This window comes from Leopardus geoffroyi, chromosome A1 (genome assembly GCF_018350155.1).
Source record: "Leopardus geoffroyi isolate Oge1 chromosome A1, O.geoffroyi_Oge1_pat1.0, whole genome shotgun sequence".
Lineage (NCBI taxonomy): Eukaryota > Metazoa > Chordata > Mammalia > Carnivora > Felidae > Leopardus > Leopardus geoffroyi.
Window position 1 is genome coordinate 158,105,300 of NC_059326.1, and position 25,866 is coordinate 158,131,165.

The 25,866-nt window shown below is 37.8% G+C and overlaps 1 protein-coding gene across 2 annotated transcripts in view; it reads right to left on the minus strand.

Moving 5' to 3' along the window:
* Window positions 1-25,866, minus strand: part of PCSK1 (proprotein convertase subtilisin/kexin type 1) — a 44,614-nt gene that overhangs the window by 6,168 nt on the left and 12,580 nt on the right. For both annotated transcript variants that reach the window (XM_045498787.1, XM_045498797.1), the window contains exons 6-12: window positions 21,969-22,057; window positions 18,851-19,023; window positions 17,580-17,792; window positions 14,971-15,071; window positions 5,099-5,332; window positions 2,235-2,392; window positions 756-889 (exon numbers count right to left, since the gene is read on the minus strand). In XM_045498787.1, the coding sequence (XP_045354743.1) occupies window positions 756-889; window positions 2,235-2,392; window positions 5,099-5,332; window positions 14,971-15,071; window positions 17,580-17,792; window positions 18,851-19,023; window positions 21,969-22,057 (1,102 nt within the window). The remainder of the gene's footprint in view (window positions 1-755; window positions 890-2,234; window positions 2,393-5,098; window positions 5,333-14,970; window positions 15,072-17,579; window positions 17,793-18,850; window positions 19,024-21,968; window positions 22,058-25,866) is intronic.

A 25,866-nucleotide genomic window follows, 5' to 3' on the forward strand; every position in this document is an offset into this window, starting at 1 on the left:
TTCTTTTAAAAGAGTTATCTAGACTTTGAAATCCGATGCTGCTGAACAGTTCTATCTTGGGAGAACTCAGACCTGAAACACTGTTTGTATATGTGCTCAACCTGTAGAAAATGCTGGAGAAATGATGCAAAAGTAGATAATTCAGCTGTATTTAGCTTTTTGCTCAGACACTCCTTACTCTATTTTTGTTATCATGAGTTACAATTTTAGAAAGATATCAAAGAGTGTTAGTAAACAGAGTGAAAGAGAAGTGAGAAATGCTTTTCAGTTTGTTTCATAACTGAAGCAAAACAAAACAAAAAAGTCATATTAAATAAGATTTCTTGTGTAACAAGTCAATAGCCACTATAGTAAGAAGTGGTAAGAGTTTCTTCATGTGACCCCAGCAGAATGTCATAGCAAGGCTGGTATAGCATTTAACTGTGTTTGTAAATAGAGGTAATTCTGGTGTCTGAGTAGGTCATATGGCTGGCTGCATTCTGACATTGGAACACTTGGATTTGTCACGTAGTCTGTAACATTATTAATACATCTTTTTTTTCTTTATTATGGTATGGCTTATTTATTTAATTATTTAGTCAGTCAGTCTATAAAGCCAAGTGGGCAGGGATTGAAACATTACACCTTTTCCTTACTTTTACTAGAGAGTGACCTGAATGCCTTAGGACCTTGATTAATGATGATACCAATCTTAAAAGTACTTGAAAATGTTTAAAAGTGAGCCTGTGTTTCTATATCTTTTCATTCATACTTACCATATCCGTAATTCGCAAGGTCCAGGTGCCTATGGGATTCTCTCCCCATGTGTGAACAGACATGAAGTCCCAATTCTTGAAACCATTAGGAGATGTATCCCGTTCTCTTTCAGCCAACAGTACAGTGCTGGTGCCTATTTTCAAGGGACAAATACAAATTAATGAATGTTCTAAATGTACTGAGAGTAGGATACACTTTAGCAACTAATAAATGAAAATGAAAACTGGGAGAGAGTTGCCCTCCTAATTTTCCCTTTTTTGTATAAGATCAGGATAGAAACATTATAAAAAAAAAATGTTTTTACCCATAGAAATTAGCATATTGCCTGGCATATAATAAGTTCTCAGTAAATATTTTGGTAAAATAATAATGAGTATATTGATTAAGGTTTTTTTTTTTTTGTTTTGTTTTGTTTGAATAAGGAGAACTCATAGAACTACATTTACAAACTATGGATTCAGAGACCTAAAATACATTTTAGTGGAACTATCATTTTGAAATTTAAGAGGAAGTCTTGAAAATTTATTTGGTGCCTGTGCCTATAATCTAGTGTAGGCATAAAAAAATAAAGCTATATTAATTTCATAATGTCTTGTCATCTAAAAACTAGTAGTGGGATTTAACTCTAAAATTTCAAATCCAAGTTCTCTGTAGATCTAGATGAAAGGGTCAAGTGATCTGTAGGGCCATCAATGAGAAAGCATTCCACTCATATTCATGCCAACTCCAAGATAGCTAGAAAGCATGACTCCAAATCAACAGTGTCTATAGTCCAAACCTCTAAGAAGTTTATATCCTGGAAGGAGTTGACAGAGGGAGCTCATCTTTCCTCATAACTCACCTATAGAAATTGAATTTAGTCTAGTGAATCCTACTAAAAAATGAAAGAGTATTAGGATAGCATTTCCTGGTTGGATTAAAGTTTATGGTTTACAACCTCTTCCCTATCTATGATCTCATCTGAGTTAGTACTTTCTCAGGAAAGGGCAATTGCCTGTACATTCTATCATACGGACTTTGCAATGCCATCATGGAATATTTGTTAGTCTTCTCAATATTCTTTCATGGGTCACAAGTCCTAGTTTTTTGGTTGATTCCTTATATGTGTCTGATATATTTGTCAGCTTTATTAATTATTAGAGTAACTTTCACTAATATGTTGCCTAAGAGAAATGAATGATAGATCAGTGACCTGGGAAAATGAGCACAGTTTGAAAATGTGTAACTCCATAAAGTTTTATTAATTGGTATTATTTGAATAGACCTCATTCTCTGCTTATCTAAGAACCAGTAGGAATGAGTTGGCAGAGTTCTGATGCCAAAAAAATTAAAAAATAAGCATATTTTCTTAAGTCCTGAAAACATCTATTGGGAAACTCAGCCCTATAAAAAATCATTGATTTAAAATCATTCAATATACTCTTTAAAATTTAACTAAATTATTTAGAATAAATTTTTGAAGTTTTTAAAAAGTTTACCAGCAGCAGAAGTGAGTGTAACATGAAGGTCTCCTCTTCGGGAATATTCAATAGTTGCTTCAAATTGCACATGTTCCAGGGACTTGATGGCATTTTCTTGTTCTTCACAAGCTCTTGTTGGAATTTCAATGATAACTTCTCCATTACCTTTCAGGGCTCTAAATACATTTTGAACAAAATCACTGGATAAAGTACATCTCTTCTTCTTTGTATTTTATGCAAATACATACACATCAGTCTTGACTAGATACTCAGCTAAGCTTGTTGTCTCTCCCTGTTATGAGTAGAACAAAATTCAGGAGTAGCTAGAAATAATGTGTAGAAAATGGTAAGGTTTTTACAGAAATGTAAAAAAATTCTACAATTTTTATGCATCATAAGGCCACAAATAGCTAAAGTAACCCTGAGAAAGAACAAAGCTGAAGGCATTCCACTTCCTCATTTCAAAATATATTTCAAAACTATAGTAATGAAAATAGTATGGTACTGGCATAAAGACAGACATATAGACCAGTATAACAGAATAGAGAACTTAGAAATAAACCCAAGATTATATGGTCAACTGATCTTCAACAAGGATGCCAAGAATAGTCAATGGGGAAAGAGCAGTCTGTTCAGCAAAGTGTGCTGGGAGAACTGGATATCCATAGGCAAAGTAATAAAATTCGACCCATATCTAACATCATACACAAAAATCAACTCCAAATGGAGTAAACACCATAAGACGTAAGTCTGGAAGAAAACATAGGAAGAAACTTCATGACATTGGTCTTGGCAGTGATTTAATGGTTATGACACCTAAAGCACAGGCAACCAAAACAAAAGTAAGCAAGTGGGAATACATCAAGCTAAAAATCTTCCGCATAGCAAAGGGAACCATCAACGAAATGAAAATACAACCTAAAAAATGGGAGAAAATATTGCAAACCGTATATCTGATAAAGGGTTAACCTATAAAAATATAAGGAAACTCCTACAGCTCAATAACCAAAAAAATAATAATAATAATTAATAACCTGATTAAAAAGTGAGCCAAGTATTTATATAGATATTTTTCGAAAAAGACCTATAAATGACCAGCAGGCATATGAAAAAAATTTCACCTTTGCTAATCATCAGGAAAATGCAAATCCAGACACCTGTCAGGATGGCTGTTAACAAAAAAGCAAAAGACAACAAGTATTGAAGAAGGTGTGGAGAAATGTGAACCCTTGCATGATTGGTGGGAATACAAATGGTGCAGTCACTATGGAAAACAGCATAAAGTTTTCTCAAAACATTAAAAATAGAACTACCAAATGATCCAGCAATCCCACTTCTGGATATTTATCCACAATAACTGAAAACAGGATCTTGAAGAGATCTCATGTTCTTTTTAGCACAATTCCTAATAACCAAGATGTGGAAACAACCTAGATGTCTATCAATAGATGGAAGGTTAAATAAAATGTGGTAAAACACATATAATCTTTAAAAAGAAAAGATATTCTGCTATATGCAACAATATGGATAAGCACTGAAGATATTATGGTAAGCAAAATAAACAAGTCACAGAGAAATAAATACTGCATAAAATTCTACTTAAATGAAGTATCTAAAATAGTCAAATTCATAGATTCAAAAAGTGGAATTGTGGTTGCCTGGGGCTAGGGGAAAATGGAGTTGCTAATCAATGGGCATGTAAGTTACACAAGATGCATAAGTTCTAGAGATCAGTTGTGCAACAATTGTACTTAGAATCAACAATAATGTATTGTATACTTAAAAGTTAAAGAGGGTAGGTCTCATGGTAAGAGTTCTTACTATAATAAAACAAAATAGAAAAGAAAAGAAAAAATTTGGTGAGGAACAGAGATACAAGAATATAGTGCTATTTGCTGTGGAATAGAATTTAGGCAGGTTTGCCTTGGACCCATCAAAAAGTGGTCCATTACTGAAATGGGCCCTCTTAAGAAATGATATTATCTCCATAATGAATGTTCCCCAAGGCTCCCACTCTCAGATTTTTTTTCTGTGAGTGGGTCTTTTTTTTTTTTAGTTCTGAAATGTTTGATTTACTTATTTTTTAAAGTTTATTTTTGAGAGAGAGAGCACGAGTGAATGAAGGGCAGAGAGAGAGGGAAAGAGAGAGAATCCCACACAGGCTACACGGAGCCTGAAGCAGGGCTCAAGCTCACCCGGAAGTGGGGCTAGAACTCACCTGGTGTGGGACTCGAACTCACAGCCCGTGAGATCATGACCTGGCCTCAAGTCAGATGCTTAACTGACTGAGCTACCCAGCCACCCCAATGAGCTGATCTTTAATATAATCATGGTTTCCTTGAAAGAATCAACAAAATAGTTATACCAGATTCTGCTTCTCTGACCAGATCTGGTAGGCTGGATGTGTCCTTATGTAAAAGCAGCATGGTAAACGATCATTCATGGAAAAAAAAAAAATCATGAATCACATAGGACTATAGTGTGAAGAGAGGCTCTTCTGGAAATGGGTTTTGGATAATATTGGTTGGTAAGTATTACATATAATCAATTCTAAGAATCATTTTTAAAAAATACTTTAACATCTTTGACTTTGGGATTAATCTTAAAACTAATAGCTAGTAATAGTTTAATTGGCAATGAGTTTTCTTAGTGATGTATAAAACAATGAATATAGATAGGCTAGGAAAGGAAAATGGAAATATGCTAAGTTGACTTGATTTCCGATTTTCCGATGATTCCCATGGGCCCACAGGCAACTATGGCAAATGTTCTCTCCATCTACTTCAGAGGGTAGGTGAGAAAAAAATTAGGCAGAGTGACAAACATCATAATCAAATAGTGCCATGGGCACACATTTGTTTAAAATTCCTGCAGATACTTACCTGGGCTCAAATTCATTGTCCTTTACAACACACTCTTTCTTCTCAGGCACACTGGTCCAGGTCCTGGGATCAGCTAAATCCACCAGAGCTTTGGCATTTAGCAACCCAAATCCAAATCGACTATTCACCATCAAGCCTGCTCCATTCTTTTTCCATCCAGGGTTATTGGCCAGTGGGTCATACTCAGAGGTCCAGACAACCAAGTGCTGCATGTCTCGCCATGTAAGATTTGGACTGGAGGGGAAATGACCCAAAATATTTTTCAGGGACAAAAAATGATGTATCCTTGAAAAAGTAAAACAAGTATCTTCTTGTTTTACTTGTAAGTAAAACAAGTAAAAAAAGTAAAAACAAGCATCTTCTATTTATAGATAATGAAGTCCTTTTTGCAACTATACTTTTATTGTTGTATTTCTTTTGGTGTATCTTTTCATTTGGAATTTAAAATACAGTACTGAAAGTTTCTCTCCATACCATATAAATTAAGCTCCTATTATAAGTAAAATTTGGGTTTCAATATTGTAGAAATATGTAATTTTGTCCCCAATTTTTACTGGAACAAAAATTTTAAATGACAAAACTTCCTTTGTGTCTCTGTTTTCTGCTGTCTATTCACAGCCTTGGCACTTTCCACATTATGCACTCACAGATGAGGCTTTGACTTCCTTCTTAGGAAGACTCAGATTTTAAAGACATAGCTTGGCTCCATAGTCTTAAATATCTTGCCTCTTTTCTTTATATATCAATGTTAAGAATACACTTATCTTGATGAGCACTGAGTCAAATATGGGTTTGTTGATTCACTATATTTTACACCTGGAACTCATCTAACACTGTATGTTAACTACACTGGAATTAAAATTTAAAACAAATTGTCAAACTCTTAGCTACTTGACATCACTCTTGCAAGACACTATGCTGAATACTGTGGAGATATCAAAGGAGGTGATTCTTATCTTTAAGTACACAATCCAGCAAAAGAACTAAGCTTTTCTATAACTGTAATGTACCTGTTGAATACTTTATTCATGACATCATGTGTTATAGGAATTTAGAGAAGGAAGAGCTCTGGGGATGGAAAGATCTAGGAAAGCTTTGCTAGGAGGAAATATTTTATTTGAACTTTGAAGTTTGGGTAGAATGTCAAGAAGTGAAGAGATAGAAAAGGGATGAGGCAACAGAACAAAACCTACAAGGGTGAAAGTATAGGATGTGACCAGAATACAGTGAGGTGTTGGTTTTCTGGAGCAGGGAAGAGGTGATAGGGTACTGAGCTGGATGGTGAGGACCTTGGATGCCAGGAAAAGGAGCTTATGCTTTATCCCTTGGGCAACCGAGAATCAAGGATTTTTGAGCAAGGAAACGGCATAATTAGAAGTCTTGATAAGATTAATTTATCAGCAATATAAAGATACATCAGAGATACTTGGGATTTTTGGGTCTATTATAATAAACATGCAGCCTTCCCAGATCTTTCTATTTAAAATTTCAATTCTCCTCACATGCTCCTGAACTCCCTTATCCTTCTTCCCCACCCCCCTTTAATAGTACTCTTCTTTTTTTTTTTTTTTTCAACGTTTATTTATTTTTGGGACAGAGAGAGACAGAGCATGAACGGAGAAGGGACAGAGAGAGAGGGAGACACAGAATCGGAAACAGGCTCCAGGCTCTGAGCCATCAGCCCAGAGCCTGACGCGGGGCTCGAACTCACGGACCGCGAGATCGTGACCTGGCTGAAGTCGGACGCTTAACCGACTGCGCCACCCAGGCGCCCCAGTACTCTTCTAACATACTGTGTAATTCATTTGTTTTGTATATTATTAATGTCTGTCTCCCCTGCTATAGCTATGTAGGAAGGGTTGACATTTTTATCTATCTAGTTCTCTGATGTATGCCATTCAGAAGAATGCCAGGCACAGGCGATATTCTGAGTTAAATATTTGTTGGTTGGATGACTGAATGTGCCTAAGTATTAAGTAGCCCTAATAATTTTTAAACTTGTGGCATTTTGTCATTAGATTCTTTTAGGATCTGAAGCTTTTCCTTAGCTTTGATACCTGCATTGTTTCTATCAAGCCAATCAAGCATTATTTAATAAATAAATACCCGAGAGTTTTGTCCTCAAATTTTATATCTTAGCACTAGGTTGTGAAACAACCATCAGGGGAATCTGGCTTAATTTGCTCTTTTTCCTCAGAGCCCAAAATGTACTGGTTAAACAGTCCCCTGGTGACAAGAAAGAGGCAACACACATCCTTAAACACTGAAGAGTCTGGTTCTTGGTTAAAATTCCACATGTGATTTTCAGGTTTCTTTAGAGGCATGACAAAGGCTCTACCTGGCAGGCTCTATGGAGAAACTTCCCTCCCCACACCAGCCTAGATGTGGTCTCTAAAAGGAGTTGCCATCAAGGACTCAGGCCCCTACCTGGTTAGGTATATTTACTTTACCACCCCTTTTGCCTTCATTCATAGGTCTCCATCTGAGGCCAAGGGTAGAGGTCTTCTTCAGACCTCTGGACTCTACCCAAGGCCTCCTTATGGGGAGAAAGGAGGACACCTTAAGATACTTCTGCCCATTCTGACTCAGTACCCAGTACCATACTCTCAGACTTCATTCCTGCCCCACCTCCACCCCAGTCAATAAAACCAGCAGGGCCTTATGTTTGGGCTCCCTCAACAGTGACATGACTCCCCATGTCTGTGCTACTTTACCTGCCATTCAACTGGCACACTTTTCCATGGAGGAAAATGGAATAGGAGGAGTTAGCATTTTTTTTTCTGATTTTAGACTCTTGTTTAAAACATTGTAGTAAGCAGTTAAAGGCTTAACTCTTTCATTTTGTATTTATTGCTTTAATCTGCTATTCTGACACCTGGCAGCTTAGTTCTCTCTCTCATCTCAGCTCCTGACAAACATAACACCTAACTCTAGTGAATGACTGATGGAGTGCTTAGAAAGACTCCAGTTCATTGATTCTTATGGGCCCCAGACTGCTTGCATCATAGTTACCCGTTACACTTGTGAATAGTGAAAATTCCTGAATTCCACCTAAACCTATTGAATCAAAATATCTGAGGGTAGGACATGATTTTGATATTTATATTTCAAAAAACTGTCTAGTTAATTCTATGTCATAGCTAAAATAATAGGGACTGGAAGAAAGCATACAAGCATATAACCAATTAAGACAATTGAAAGTCTTTTCAAATCATGGGGTTGGAATAGGGAGTAATAGAAAGCACATCAAACCATATTTTATACCAAAAAGACCTGTGCTGTCTCAAGCAAGTCACCTCATTTCCCTGAGCCTGAGGTGACTCATCTGTAAGATGAGAGGGTTGAGTATGATAATCTCCAGAATTCTTTCCTATTCATACCTCCTATCTGCCCAGTATCATAAATACCTTATTTAGGTAGTGTTTCCAAGTTGGCCAACCCACACTAAGGAATATTAATTGACTAATTAACTAATAAAAATTAATTATCTTAGCAGAAATGGCTATTTTCTCAGTATAGGAACCAATTCCGTTCTATTAAGCATTTTATTGAAATTCTTTCTTCCTTCCAGTTTTTTTTTAAGCTTATATATTTATTTTGAGACAGAGAAACAGATAGACCAGGGGAGGGACAGAGAGAGAGAGAGAGGGAGAAAATCCCAAACAGGCTCTGCATTGTCAGTGCAGAGCCAGACTCAGGGCTTGATCTCACAAACCATGAGATCATGACCTGAGCTGATATCAGAGTTGGATGCCCAATGGACTGAGCCATCCAAGCACCCTCCTTCCAGTTTTTGAAAGGAAATTTTAGGTAAAAGCTTCTAATCTTTGTGGTCAGTGGGAAACACATCAATTTCTCATTTGGACCATCAGTGCGAGCAGGTGTGTATATGGAGGTTGGGGTGAGGAAGTGTACTAAGGAGATATAAGGCAGGGTTATGAAATCAAACATAAAGCATAGACTTTCTGTAGCAGGTAATTTATTTTCTATTTAGGTGCAGGCTTTATTTTTTAAAAAAATTTAACCTAATCTTTGCAAAAGATTCAGGGGAACTTCACTGTCATGCAGTTAGGAAAATTAAGCTTGTTTTCCTAAAGGCTTATTCTCCATTTATGTGATCGCATTTCATAAATGAAAAGAAACTGCTAACAATAGTGCATCTCATTCCTGACAGCCTTCCTTTGTTAATTAGTGCTCAACAGCATCCACAATAATTAAATTTTTAAAAACTGCATTAGGTTGCTAATCAAGGATATGTTTATAGAAAATAAGGAGTATGGAATTAAACATTGAAATTAAGCATTGCTTCTAATTAGTGTAGGTAAAGTAATCTAGAGACAAAATTCTAAAGTGAAAAATCTTACAGGCTACCTGGTTCAGCCTCTAATCACATGTAAGTAAACCTAGATATTAAAGATTTTCTAACCTGGACACTTTCTAACATTTCACAACCCACTGAGTCAAGGATTTTTTTGATGTGTTTTAACCAAAAGTTCCATTGCAGCATCGAAATCGAATCCTATTTCCCTTTCTCTAGCCTTTAATGAAAACAGATTAGTTCATCTGGATGTTTAATACCTCCACAGGTGTAAAGGGAGTCAGTGTTTTACTTCAGAATTTTTGTTCTTTATTAAAAATTATTGTGATTCCTCTGCTCTCTCCTCAGAATAACTGAGGCTATGCCAATTAAGTACCCTATTGAGCATCTTTACAACCATACCTAGATGAGATTGTAGGAAAATGCAATTGTAAAGTAACTCTTTACAGAAGTTGTTTCTTGAAATTTAAAGTACTCCCAGCACTAACACTAGCTGGGATCCTTGTTAAAAACGGGGATTCCCAGGCCAAATACCAGATATTTTTGAATCTGAGCACTGGCATTAGAACTTGGGAATCTGCCTATTAAATAAAGCCCAAAGGATTATGCTGCTGTTCAAGAAACACTCTTCTAGGAAAGAAAAATATTCCTCTACACATATTTGAGCCAATACCTATTCTTTCTCCTCCGTTCTCCTCTTCCCATTCCCTGGCATTCCAGCTATGTCATGTTTAATGTTTAATGTAGTATAATAGGTAATCCTCTTGTGACAAGGAGTCTTTTATGATAAACTCACGAGCACATGAGTTATGACAGTCCTTTATCAGCATCAGTCTTCTTAACACCTCTTTCTTTGAGGGTCTGATGGACTGCCATCCAGCATTTCCTCTCCCTTGCAGGCCTGTGGGAGGCAGTGTAGTATATAGTAGCAGATAGCACAGGATTTGTGGTCAGACAGATCTGAATTTGAATCTGCTTTTGGGATCTTGGTTACATTTCTCAACCTCTCTAAGCCTCAAGTTCTTCTTTTATAAAATGCAAGTAATAATTTCTTTTTCAGAAGGCTGTTGTAAGGGCTAGAATTAGTAGTGTATACAAAGAGGTTAGCACAGTGTCCAGCTCATAGTAAGAACCTGACAAATACTGAAGGTTATTCTTGATAAATTTAGCCCACAGTTGTTCTCCATAGTTGTTCCTTGAGGAGTGACCCTTGGTTAAATGATTTATCCCAATCTTGATTGTCTAGAGGCACTTTTAGAAATTCTGCCATTCAACAAAAACAGACACACAGACCAATGGAATAGAATAGAAACACCAGAACTAGACCGACAAAAGTATGGCCAACTAATCTTTGACAAAGCAGGAAAGAACATCCAATGGAAAAAAGACAGTCTCTTTAACAAATGGTGCTGGGAGAACTGGACAGCAACATGCAGAACAATGAAACTAGACCACTTTCTTACAGCATTCACAAAAACAAACTCAAAATGGATAAAGGACCTGAATGTGAGACAGGAAACCATCAAAACCCTAGAGGAGAAAGCAGGGAAAGACCTCTCTGACCTCAGCCGCAGCAATTTCTTACTTGACACATCCCCAAAGGCAAGGGAATTAAAAGCAAAAATGAACTATTGGGACCTCATGAAGATAAAAAGCTTCTGCACAGCAAAGGAAACAACCAACAAAACTAAAAGGCAACCAATGGAATGGGAAAAGATATTTGCAAATGACATATCAGTCAAAGGGCTAGTATCCAAAATCTATAAAGAGCTCAACAAACTCCCACCCGAGAAACAAATAATCCAGTGAAGAAATGGGCAGAAAACATTAATAGACACTTCTCTAAAGAAGACATCCAGATGGCCAACAGGCACATGAAAAGATGCTCAATGTCACTTCTCATCAGGGTAATACAAATCAAAACCACACTCAGATACTACATCACTCCAGTCAGAGTGGCCAAAATGAACAAATCAGGAGACTATAGATGCTGGAGAGGATGTGGAGAAACGGGAACCCTCTTGCACTGTTGATGGGAATGCAAATTGGTGCAGCCGCTCTGGAAAACAGTGTGGAGGTTCCTCAAAAAGCAAAAATAGACATACCCTATAACCCAGCAGTAGCACTGGTAGGAATTTACCCAAGGGATACAGGAGTACTGATGCATAGGGGCACTTGTACCCCAATGTTTATAGCAGCACTCTCAACAATAGCTAAATTATGGAAAGAGCCTAAATGTCCATTAACTGACAAATGGATAAAGAAATTGTGGTCTATATATACAATGGAATACTACGTGGCAATGAGAAAGAATGAAATATGGCCTTTTGTAACAACGTGGATGGAACTGGAGAGTGTTATGCTAAGTGAAATAAGCCATACAGAGGACAGATACCATGTTTTCACTCTTATGTGGATCCTGAGAAACTTAGCGGAAGGCCATGGGGGAGGGGAAGGAAAAAAAAAATGGTTAGAGAGGGAGGGAGCCAAAACATAAGAGACTCCTAAAAACTGAGAACAAACTGAGGGTTTATGGGGGGTGGGAGGGGTGGGTGGGTGATGGGTATTGAGGAGGGCACCTGTTGGGATGAGCACTGGGTGTTGTATGGAAACTATTTGACAATAAATTTCATATTAAAAAAAAAAGAAATTCTGCCATTCAGAGTTTCTGAAATAATCATCTTGGTGTAGACAATTGAATAGAGTTCAGAAACCTGTCTATTTGAGAACAGATGTCTCACTAATTTCCATGTACTTTGTCAGGACGTATATAAAATGTAAGCTAGAGTATGTCTATCTTATTGACGATTGAATCAAAATGAAAGGAATTAAATTCTTATTATATGCACCATGGATTCCTAGTATCTCTTATATTATGAACGGTGTGAGAAGCTCATGGAACCCACAAACCATTCCTTCAGAAAAGTGCCATACACATACTCATAAGCAATTCTGCATCTAGTTTCAATGAAGTTCATGAACTGCTGGTAACTCATTTATGTTATTTCATAGCAACCCATGAAGCTTCTGCTTTAAAAATATTCTATTAAAAATTAACTGAAGTTAATGAGGCTAGATCATTCTTAGATCATTTTCTTCTTGCACAGAAAAAAGTTTGAAATTTTAGAAATCAGAGGTTATAATTTTAATTTTCAGTTCTTACATGAAATTAATATTATATCTGTTCATTGAGATAGGTGTTTCTACTATACTGGTCACTAGACAAGGATGGGTTAGGCCTGGATGCTTCTATTTACATGCATCTGATAAGTGTTGGGTAGAAAAGACTTAAAATTTTAAGGATAATTTTTTTATAGCTTCCTGGAACTAACAGCTTATATTCTCAAATCACAACTATCATCAGCCTATTTCACCATCTGTGTGAAACAGCTTGCTTTCATTTGACCTTATTTTCTTCGACTCTGGATGTTCCACCACCAACTTCAGTAATTTGTGTTAGACGATACCTTCAATTTTCAAAAAGGAAGAAATTTGGAAAAAAAAAAAAAAAAAAGATCTAACCCTTCCCTTTTAGAGATAGTAAATTGAGCCCTCAACTGGAGATTAACTTGCCTAAGGTAGGGATATGCCTAGAACTTGAAGCCATGTGTTCCTTGAACTTTTGAGTGCTTAGATTATTTTTCCTTGAATTTGGGTTGGATCTGCTGATGCGAGTCTGACCTTGTGTTCATAGACTCTGCCTTCTGTCCATTCCTCTCCTGTTACAAGTGAACTCAGATTCTCAATGCAGCTCTTCTGCTGGGCCCCAGAGCTTCAAGTTTCCCTGTTTCTGACTGAGCCCCTGAATTTTCTCTTCCCTTACCAGACATCTTCCCAGTCCCTCCAACTAGGTAAATTCTTGTGCAAAACTTCCTAGGCCTGTCTTGCTCAGCCACTGTGGCCATCTCATTGCTGAGATACCACGACGAAACCACAACTTCACAGGTGGCCCCAGGGCTCCTGGATCTACGTTGGACTTTCCAGAACAAATACTTAGCAACTTCAGAGTTTTTCCAGCCATGGCACAGGCCAAGGTGTTCTATTTTTCTGCTATTATGAACCTCGTCTACTGAATATGATGTGAGGGGAATGCTTTGTTCTTTCTCTAGAGAATACAGATGTTCTTCTATGATAACCTTCTTATTAGGAAGGATAACAGTAACTTGCAAATTTAACCACCTCCTCTATCATGCAACCAGAGCACCTGACTTAATATTGAAAGTTTTCTTGCCAGTAGAAAGCAGAAACAAGGACAGATAAAAAGCTGTAGATACACAGTGTGCAACAGTTAGATTTTTTCCTCTGTATTAAGAGTTGTACTATTGGGTAACCAATATGAGGAAAAAAATAATGCCAAATCCTTTTTTAACATCATACACTAAAATTCCAGGGGAATTTAGAATTTAGATATGGCAAAGGAATCATAATAAAAGACATATAAATAAATGTTAATCTAACTTGAGGTCGTAAATATTTTTCTGAGCATGAAAGCAAAGGAAAAAGTCTTAAAGATACTGACAAATATAGGTGTATATATACTCATTTCATTGCAATAAAAATTACATATAAGTAAAATTAAAAGGTAAATGTCAAGCTAACCAAGCATTAATAGCTTTTCTAAACTAAGGTCATAAAACAAAATCAAGGTCATAAACAAGCAATCACAGGTGATAAATGGCCAAAGAATATAAGATATTGAGCTTCATCACTAGTGAAATAAAAGCATATAAAGTTGAGATACCATTTTGCCCTATTAAAATAGCAAACATTTTAAAAGATAATAAAAGTAACTTTGGTAAGGAAACTCGCACTTGGACACAGTATTGACAGTAATGTAAAATGATATGGTCTTTCTAGATAGTAAGTTGTCAGTATGTAGCCAAATCATTAAAACATGCATGCCCTTTGACCCAGAAATTCCAATCAGGGGTGTTTATCCTGAGGAAATTATCAGAGATAACAACCAATATTTATGGACAAGAGTGTGTATCTAAACATGATTAGATGACTTTAATATAATTCGCATTTATATAATGGGATACTACAAACAGATAATTCTGTTTTTAATTTTCATGTTTCCTGATATGTTAGATCAGCTCTAGGATTGGTTTATATAATCTAAAAAAAGAGGGATGTTTTATAAGCTTATTGTTCCTAATACTGCCCACAGGAAATTATCTGGACAAAGTCTTTCCTGGTGGGAACAAACAGAAGTGAGAAGGCCTTGCAGCTAAGTGGGAGAAAAATTGGGAGGAAAGCATGAATTTTTAAAGGTCAAAGAACATTGATTTAGCCATGAGAAAGTGCTCTTAATATATTATAGGGTAGATTTTAAAAATTACAAAATTACGTGTATACTAAGTTCCCAATTTTGTAAGATAAGTGTGTGTGTGTGTGTGTGTGTGTTAAATCTACATGGAGATGTTAACAGGAAGAGGACTTATATTTTAATAGTTTTCTAAGTTTCCTACTGTAAGCATAATTGAGAAAGCAATATATGTTATTAAAAAGAAGGAGAGGCAATAAAGGTGATTAGAAGTTTTCTGGGCCTTACTTGGCTTCCAGCGCCAGAGCGAAGATGCCAGCAGCCAGGGGTGCTGAGGCTGAGGTGCCCGTGTGGGTCTCTGTGCAGTCATTGTGCAGGTCGGCACTGGTCTGGGTGGCATCCGGAAGGGAAGAAATGCAGGAGAGCATGTGAGGAGTGTTCTCCATCCCTGGGGGTTAACCATACCTAAGGCTGCATCTGCTACGATCAGGAAACTCAGCTGATTCGATTCCCTACTTCCTCTGTTAAACCATAGGCGGATGTTTGCCATCTGCTGATATTTTAGTTCACTCTCCTCTATATACAACTTGTGTATAATTCTGGCATCAAGATGCCTTTTCTGGGGATGAAGTACTCCCACTATGAATATTTTCTGAGATTCCCAAACGAAATACTGTCTGTAAAGAGGGGACAGTTTCAAAATCACTGTGAATCATGCTGGCCCATTAATCATCAGGTCCATTGTGTTTAGTCTGGCATATTTAGAAATTCTGCTTCATGCAAAATTCCCATTTGCCTTCAAATTGACATCTGACTGTCTCTTCAGCACAAGGATGTAGAGCCATTCTGATTTTGGCCACTTGAACTACTTGCACAAATTTGCTTAGTATGTATGTAGTGTGCACTCCCTGTTGATATCATCTGATGGCCATGAGTTAGTGTCCATATTTGCACTATGATGAAAATGGTGTTTTTCAAATAAATGAAAGGTGTGTCAGATTCTGATCTGGTTACAAATTGTAAAACTGCTACTCAGTAGATGTGTCCCATGGGCACACGGTTTCCCCATGTGGTTTCCCCATCTGTAGAATGAGGTTGACATTTCCTGACTCATATTCTGAGGATGAAATGAGATCCTGTCTGTGAAAGCATTCTTACACAATATTACTGCACGTAAGGAATTACCCAGGCTAATTTTATCTTAATGAAGAGGTTGCCAAGACTGAAGGGAAGAAACCAAAAAGACTTCCAATCAGTCTGCCTTAAGGACCACAGCATTGCTGGTTGAGCAAGTAGTCGGGCCAAAGGATTACTAACAAGACACCCACCCAGGCTCCTGCGCTATCGTTTTTAGCTAGAGATTTCAATGTGTGGGAGGGAGGTGTAAAAAAATAATTTGTTCTATTATCACCTCCTTTGGCTTCCCACTTTGAGTCGCTGAATTTCTCAAGTTATGGTGGCTCTGCTCCTTAGAGGGCTGCGGAAGCAAGGTTGTCCTTTTTCCCTATTGACGCAAGTAAGCCCCCAGAGATGACTGTGCTGAGGAAAAGGTTTGCGTAAGACAAAGGCTATGTTATTGCAACCATCTCAAATAGAATCCACCAGCTGTCTCTCCTATGGCTGATTTACCTAAGGAGAGAACTTTACAAAGATGGAAACTCTTCCTCCTACTTCACAGCATAATAGCTCAAATGAGGGACAGTCTATGAAATGGTGACTGAAATGTGTAACAGGCCACTTTCTGAAAAGCAACTTTAGATACCCCTAGGGACAACAATAGTCAGGGACTCTGAATATAAGTGGGAGACATGTCTGCTATGCCTCTTTCAAAGGCTATAAAATATGCCTGTCATAAAGATTTTCTGGGTAGAATATCACCATCTATTATTTGAGTAATTGAATATAAGGGCATGAGAGGGAGGCCAATGTTTCAAGTTGAGGCTAGAGGTTTACTGTCTAAACTAGAGTAAGTTGGAGAAGCAGGCAGAGTTCCAGAATAGTGATCCTGTATGGAAAAGAGAACTAGCAATTTTTTTTGAGACGCGATTAATATGAATCTTACACACATTCCAGTGTCTAATTATCATGGGGTTCACCTACAATCTAATTGAATCATGACCTATTATTTCATAGAGATTAGAATTTAGATACTTTAGCTAGATGGTTCTTTCTGTATCAGGAGTTAAAATTTGGGACCATACAGTTTAAAATTAAAAGTACTTCCCTTTGTTTGCAAAGCCCCCGAATGGCCCTTCATCACTGTGCCCTTGAAGGGAAATCTAATAATTGCCCTTGGCAGTCTGACTCATGGAAGTGAAGGCACAGCCAAGTGTGGGCTGGAGATGCTCTCTGAGCATATAACCTTCCTGAGCTGTTTATTCAGATGCTGAGAAGTTCATCTCGGGGGAAATTTAGACCATTATTTTCCTGCAGGTTATCCATTCATAGGAAACATAGCTATTGTATGTTCTGTATTTTTATCATCTGCTAAAGGGCATGTTAGACCATATCCCTGCTATTAAAGGATCAATAAGTACAAGGGCGGTGAAGCCCCTACAACCCTGTAATCTCCTTTAAGGCTGTTCTTAGGGAGGCATCACACAAGCAGAATAGATATTTTGATTCTTGGCTGTATGTAATGACAACTTAGTGGCTTCCCAGGGCTGGGTTTAAAGATGACAGAGAGGCAACATCATCTTGGCAGAGGCATCATTATCCTTGAGAGGGAAAACTCCCCAATAGATGCCAGCCTTTCAGGTGAGCAAAGTGTGAATCTCCCCAGCTGAGTCATCAAGCTTAAGCCAAGCAATTTTACCAAAGGTACTGACCAAAGGATCTTGTTGAATGCAAGCCCTGCTCCCCTACCTAAGCAGAGGAGTTAGACAAAAGCAACATACGATTCGCTGGTCGGTGTAGTCGCCACTGCTGTACGAGGTGGCCAGGGTGGAGGAGCACTTCTCAGCATACCAGGGAGACAGGCCTTGCTGGGAGGCACTGCTGATGGAGATGGTGTAGATGCTGTCTGTGTAGCCGTCACAATCACAGTTATCTCCCTGACGTCCCCCGTTCCCAGAAGCCCAGACGAAGATGGAGCCCTTTCCTTGTCTTCCCTAAAAGAAAAGCCAGACTATATCACATCTATCATCTGTTGGGATCACTGTCACATCCCCATAAAATCCCCAACAAATACATGCATGAAGTTCCCAGAGACATTTATTTGGAGTCTGTTTCAATGACAGGTGCTCCAGCATCCGTGCTGGAATTCTCACAAGACTTCATATTACAAGCCATTGGGCCATGGCTCTGCTAGTCCTCCTTCATCTGGGCCCTCTCTGGGATGAGTCAGTGAGTGCTTTTTCTTTCTTTCTTTCTTTCTTTCTTTCTTTCTTTCTTTCTTTCTTTCTTTCTTTCTTTCTTTCTTTCTTTCTTTTCCTTATTGTAAGGATTCACAATCTGGCCTTTAGCACTCGCTTGTATTCTCTCACTCTTTCCTTGGCTTATGTTGCTGCGTTTGAATCTTTGAACTTCCTCTCTTTCTGCTTAAATCTTCTGGCTGACTGATAGAATGACAAAATCAGACATTATTCAGATCTGTTTTGCAGCTGCATTAAAAGGGACTCTTCAGTTGAATGAAACTCGTCAAGGCTACTCTTTCTATGACTTCTCAATTTGTGCTCTCCAAAGTTTCTACTTTTGTTTTATCCTGTGCAGAACAAGGCCTTAGAATCCTGGTAAGAATGCGGTAAATGGGGCAACACAATCAAGGCACAAGTATGTACCAGGCACATACAAAAGAGGAAGTAGCATGTAGCTATATTTAAGGATGTGTCTCTAGAGATTTGAAAGAAGTCTGGGTAGTAGTTTACCTAGTGTAAAAATCTTAAAGCAGCAGAAAAATGAGAAAGGACATATTCATAGTATTTTTTAAGTAAATACTCTAAGAGTAATGAATCTCTATTGAATGTCAGACCCAATTAGGGAAAACTCCCTTAACCCTTAAGTTCCATCCCTCTGAAGAATGATTTGGCTCTCTAAATGCATTTCAAATTGTAAGCAACAATAAGAAATTCAAAGCCATTTCTTTTGATATAAACTAAGTGTTCTTCCCTTTCCTTCATATACAAATGGCCAGGTTTCATTTCAGGTAGATCTATATTAAGTATCTCACCTGCTTAACACCAAATTCAAAAGCCTTCTGGGCTAGTCGGCCAGGCCCTTCCACAGTTTTCCCATCATCATTAGGGCCCCAGCTGGCACTGTAAATATCCACATGTCCAGGATTGAATCCAATTGAACTGGCTTCAATAGCATCAGTCACAATGCCATCCAGCATTCTTATGCCTAAACAGAAAGTCAAACAAAAAACACATAAGTGGATGTCAGCATGAACATGTAGAATGGCATAGTGGTCTTAATATTCATTTTATAAAAGACTCACAAAAGAGTTTAAAAGAAGGTAACCACTGCATGTCTCAGGTGCCCATGACCAGGCTACTATGAGCACAGAAGGAAGATACAAGTCACAGTGTCCATAAACTTTGTTATCTTCCCTTTGGAAATAACTATATGCACTAAGAAGTGGCCATGATTGTTATTGATTACAAAATACCTCCCCTCCATTCACTACCTCAATAACCTGAAAATGACAGGATAGTTTTCAGAAGGAGCCAACAAACAGCCCTACCTTGACATGTCTGTTCATGACTATACCACAAATAACTGTTGCCCATCCTGTGCTGTATGAAGGATTTTGTATGGAACACTGTGCAGCTTGAAAAGATCTACCCACAATAGGAAACTAACAAATAGGGAAAGAACTCTTGTTTCTAAGCACTGATTAAAAATAACCCAGAGGCCATTCTTTTATATGTTTGCTAAGAAATATTTTCAAGGAACATGCTTCCTTTTCTTCTAAATAATCTCAAGGATGAAATCATTGCCATGGATTTTGCTCCTAAGGGGGAATCATTTTTCATCAGGGGAAGGCAGACATGGTAGTTCTTTGTGCTTTCTAACAGGCTGTCACGCATTATCAGACTCATGTATTCAAGAGCCAGGAAGGCAAAAGCAATTGAGACAAATACGAGCAGCTACCTGGTTATTCCTGGCTTCGGGCTGATAATGTAGTTAACTGCACAGCCTTAGATTTGTACCCCATTATTCACTATGGAGCATAGGTAAAAGAATATGTAATTAACATAATTAGCTAAAGTCACATTGATTAAAACAAAGTTATTTGAAAATTTATTTTGGAAAAAGAAAAATCCCAGCTGTACTTACTAGCTTTGTGATCTTGTGCAAGCCACTCAACCTCTTGTGCCTCAGTTGTTTTTTTTTTTTTTTTTTTCAGTTTTAAAATGGGGATGATAACAGATAGCAGCTTACATGCATTGAGGATGTACTATACGCAGATAACATTCTACAGGCCTTGAACATATGGACTCTCTTCTATCCTTTTGACAACCATTTAAGGTAGATGCTATAATTTTCCCAATTTTATAGGTGGACTGTAAGAGGCACAATGGCTTGCTCAGGATCATACAACTTGATATTGGGGAGCTGAGACCTGAATCCCAGAAATTTGGCACCTAAAATCAACCTGTTAACTAACAGAATACACAACCTACAATGTATTATAGGATCAGTGATGGACATACAGTAAGTCCCTAATAAATGAAAAGTATTATTAAAAAATGCATTTGGGACTAGATCACCAAAGGGTGGAATAATGAAAAAAAATCTCAGTAGACTTGCAATCGGAAGTCTTGTGTTTTGGTTCTACACTGCCACAAATAGCTGTTACCTTGAGAAACTTGTTTCTGATTACTCCTCAATAAAATGAAGGGATCAGAAAATTCTCTCACAAACTATAGGTAGATAGTACATCATCTTAAAAAATGAATTCTTTCTCTAAGTGATTACCTAATTTGTGCCCCTGTCTTCATTTTCTTTAAATTAACATGGCACTTAAAAAGGAAAAAAAAAATCCCATGGCCTTTGACTATGCTAGTATCAAAGAAATCAGGAATGATGCAAAATTTAATAGTATGCTGTATTAGTGATTCATTATCCATGCCAGGATGTGTATTTATTTGATTTCTAAACAGGAAATCATAATCAAATTCAAGGCATCCTCAGGTCGAGTTTAAAGCAGTTTTACTATCATTGGCATGTTCTACAGTTTTGACCTTTTTTTTATAGCAGTTTTAGAAAACAAACTAAACTCAAAGTTTGTAACCTGCGAAAGACCAAGGTAAGGACAGTGAAAAGAGGAGAGAGAATGTGAGCCAGTGTAGGTCTACTGCCCACCCTTCTTCACAGGGATATGGACCTCACCAATGAGTTCTCTTGCCTTCTCACTGGGTTCAACCAACAGGCAGGAGAATGGGGGGTGGGAGGAGAATGGGCAACTCATTCCCTGGGACACTCCTTGCCTAGAAGAAGCTCTGTTGTAACTCAGGGCTACAGCTCCTGTACAGTAGTTCTCTCCTATGGCCACAGCTTTCTCTCTACAGTTGCCACTGACCTCTCCTTTCCCATGCTCCTTTAGGCCCAAAGGTCATCACATCTGCTCTCATTTATTAGCCCTTGTTGGCTTCCCTTATCTCTTTTTTTTCAAGTTTTTATTTTAATTCCTATTAGTTATATTGTATATTATAATATACACAATATAATATAATGTATATTGTAATATACAATATATTATTGTATATTAAGTGTATAATATAATAATGGCTTCCTTTAAGTCTTACAAATAATTCCTTTATTAAACTGCCCCGATGGAACTTACTGTATATTTCCCAATAGAGGCACTGACTGAAACAGCTAGGGACTCTAAATCCGTGCTGTCAAAGACAACCTTTGGCTTCTTCATATAACAAGCATGTATTCATTTATTTTTTTAAGACTGTTATTTGCTATGAAATGAAGAACTACAGAATTGAGAGGCAGGGAAAGTCTTTTCCTAAATTTACCTCCTCCTTCTGTTCCTTTAGCAAGTACTCAATAACAAACCCTTGTAAATTAGCACACAGAGAAAATTAGATTTGGTTCAAAAGCTTTTCAACATTTCCATTTTTCTCCCCACAAAGATGTACAGGCTGTATTCGGCTATCATTTTTTAGGAATCCAGATCCATTGATTTGTTTGCAAATCCTGCAGCACATTCTACATGGAATCCATTTCTTCTTCTGGTTGTTGAGAGCCCCCCTTCCCACCTCATTTACACCAAGTGACGCAAGAGTCAAATTGAAGTGCAGAACTGCAGGAGCAACCCTCTGCTTTACCTCCGACTTTGGAATTGTATGCAACTCCGACCCCACACTTGTGATTATTTGCTTGCATGGCAATTTCTCCTGCACATCTGGTCCCATGTCTGAAGATTAAAAAATAGATATTATAAAACATAAGTGAGGGCAAACTGTTGTTTGCACACGAATCCATGGTACATGGTCATATTAACTTTTTCGTCAACCTTTGTTGCTGGTCTCCTTCCCATCAGTATTTGTTGAAGTGCAGGTATCAGATGAAAGGGTACTGGAGTTGAAGTATGTGATTCAAATTCCAGCTTCTGCCACTGACTAGTGGTGTGACCTTAGGTAAGTCATTTGTCCTCAAGAGTATTGTTGCAAACATGTGAGATATTGCATGTATAGCACTTAGAATAGTGGCTGGTATAATATAAGAATTCAGGAAGTGTTAGCTATGGATACTATCGTGAGCAATTCTGACACTTTTAGAATCATGGTTTCTATTCCATACTTTTTGGTGAAGTAGCTCCTCACTCCATCCCTAGTGACCTCCTTGGATTAGGTTATTCTGACCAGTCCTAGTAGGGTAAGTAGAACAGAATTCTCCTCTTAAGCCCTCTTCCCTTCCTCTAACCATATACTACCAAACTAAAGCAACTGAGGGTTTTCTGGTACCAAGAGGAGTTTGAGATTTTAATAGGACACTCCAGGCTAATTGGGAAACCAGGGTTCTCCTGTAACTCTGATTGGGGCTGGAAGCCTGAAGAAGACTGGTTTTGTAATCAGGCAAAGAGGGTAATTTATGATTTCAGAGTACTTGGAGGGAAATGTCAATCTCTAAAACAGAGCAGATTCTAGCATTAAAACATCAATTCTGAAAATGTGGGGATAATAATCGTCCTTTCCCACCATGACCCTGACCTCAGGAGGGTCAATAAGTCAAGAGAACTTTAATGTGAATTTATTTCACGACGTTACTGCATTTTGGAAGCAGCGTAAAGGCTGTTGATACTTTGAAGGAGCTAACAGAAAAGAGGGGAAAAGTTAGCTCTGAGCAACTCTGTCAACCAGCTACTTTTAGACACTATTATAGTAGACATCTATTTTGCTCAGCATGGAATATAAAAATTTGAAATTGACTATCCAAAATAATTCTCTTTCATGTATCTTTTATTCTAAAGTACCAAAGATCATTTCTTGCTCTCCTTTTACTAAATGATATTTCTGCTTCTTCATGTTAATACTGGATAGGAATCCTAAGTCAGAACAATATAATTATCTTTTTTTTTTAACTTTTATTTATTTTTGAGACAGAGAGAGACAGAATGTGAGGTGGGAAGGTGCAGAGAGAGGGAGACGAGAGGGAGACACTGAATATAAAGCAAGCTCTAGGCTCTGAGCTGTCAGCACAGAGCCCAACTTGGGGCTCAAACTCACAAACTGTGAGATCATGACCTGAGCCAAAGTCCCACACTTAACCGACTGAGCCACCCCGGTGCCCCTGTAGTTATCTTTAATTCGAGGTCTTTCCTAATGTAGCAGATATCTGCCACTTTTTTTTTTTTTCCTAGCATTTTGTCCTTTTTGGGAAGGAGCTCTCCCTCACTCCTTTTGATTCTCTCATGAGGCTCCTCTTCCCAGACAGCTTTCAAAGATTGTTGTACATTCCAGGGAAGAGAATTCTAGTCTTTCTCTAAATTCTTCAGCTTTAAGTTCCATGTGAGCCATGTGGAGCTTGCCGCCAGGCAAGATTTCTTTTACTTTTTGAGAATGAAGCTAATTGGAGGCAAGAGACGAAGAGATGGAGACAGTGATTGAAGTCCTGACAGCATATTATTTGAGCTCCCAGATCTTGGAATGCCTGAAGCTAGACCATCCCTTGAGTAATTTTTTTTTTTTTTAATGCCCATTTTACTTAATCTTTGAGTTAAGATTCCCTCACTTGCAACTGAAAGTGTCCTGATCAACCACCCATGCTCTGAGAAATGTGTGCACACTGAACACATAAAAGGAAGCTTATGCTTTGATGGATTAACCTCTTTGCTTTTGTAGGAGGAGAAACTGAGTTGTCACCTTCTGACAAGTGTGTTCCTATAAGTCCACCACCTGTGTTTCCATTTACACAGAATGGGAACTAAGGCCAGGATAGCAAAGTCTCTCGCCTGAGCCAATAGAATCCAATTGTTGGCAAATATTCCCAGCACAGCACCTCTGTCCTAAAAATGATACACTGTGACACCACCTATTATTTCTCTCTCCTTGTGTACTGAACATTATTTTCTTGAAAGGTCCAGTAGGATCATGGTACAAAAAAGGGTAGATGTTTTTCCCTCCTCTTGCCCTCACTTCCCACCTCCACACTTTTAGAAAAAGGGAAGGCTTTATCAAAGTGGTACTATGTCATTCTTTGTAGACCTGCAGCTTTTTTTCTTTCCTTAAATTAGGCTCTGAGATAAAAGAACCTTTTATTATCTTAGAACAATGGTAGTAACTGGCGTTTAAACAAATTGATTTTTAAAAAATTATTCCACAAGATAGTTTAAAGACTAATATTATACTGGTTAAAACATCCTTGTCACACATGTTATTTAACTAGAAAAATAATCTGTAATTGGTATTGAAATTCTGAATATAGATTCATGGCAGCTTAATAGTAAGAGTTACCTGTACTTTTGGGATTTTATTATTTAGTGATTCCTCTTTTGATTTGCAGAGGAGAATTCAAATGCAGCTTCTATTAATCTCATTTACATAGTAATAAAGAAGAGCAGCAACACAGATAGTTTAGAGAGATAATGCCCTTGGAATTGGGAGATAATAGGTCTCTAAAGGCTATAAAGTCCAAGGCAAAATGGAGCCATTCATTTTCTAAAACTAAGGGATTTATTTCTGACAACATGCTAGAAGGGTAACTCTATTTTTTATTATACCTCTTGATAAATGATAGGGATGCTACCTTTTTGGTTGATAGTCAAGAGGACCCTGAGAGATAGTTACTTATTGTGTCATTTTCAAAGAGCAGATCCTGAATTGGCTCAGAAAATTGACTTGTCTCTGCTTCTGCTCCTCTTGGATATTATTCTTGTCATGTTGATTTCTTACTGGAAGGAGGTCTTAGTTGCTAAATGAGAAAACTTCATCGTCATCATCATCATCAAAACAAACACAACTTTTTCTATGTACCAGATATTATACAAGCCAATTACCTATATAAACCCATTTAAACACCATAATAACCCAACAAAGTAGATACTATTATTATCCCTTTTTAATAGATGATAAAACTGAGGCACAAAAGAAGTTAAGTAATTTGTTCAAGGCCATCCAACTACTAAGTGGCAGATCTAATATTTAATCTAAATCCAGCTGCAAAGCCTATGCTCTTAACTGTTTGGCTATGTCACACTAACTCTATGCTGTGTGGGAGGTCCATGGCAGGCTATGCTCTAGAAACTCATGGGTTTTTAGGCATAAAATAATTACCATCATATGGGCAACTTCTTTGAAGGCTTTGGACCTCCATGAATTAGGGGAAATGTGGCTATTATAAATGCTGGATATGAGACTCCTCCTTTGTAGGGGAGGGGAAAGGGCAATCTGAGTTCCCTCTTCTCATGAGTAGAGAAACTCTAGAGAATATCATTTCACCAAGTATTCAGCTATCATGCAGCCACTACACAACTTATCATCCATATTGGATCATGGGGCCAGACCTAGAGTATGCTGCCTAGGAAGAAGGCTGACACTTCCAGCTAACAGTCTCCTCAGCTGCACCCATATGGCTGAGAGAAGATTTCTCTTTTGGTCTTGACCAAGGGGGTGGAAGGAGAGTTGTCATTTTTACTTCATTCTAAGAAGGGTGCCCCTTTCTTCCAAGAAGCTATTGTTCATTTCCTCAGGAAGTTCCTTTCAGGAGAGTGGAGAGCAAGTGCAT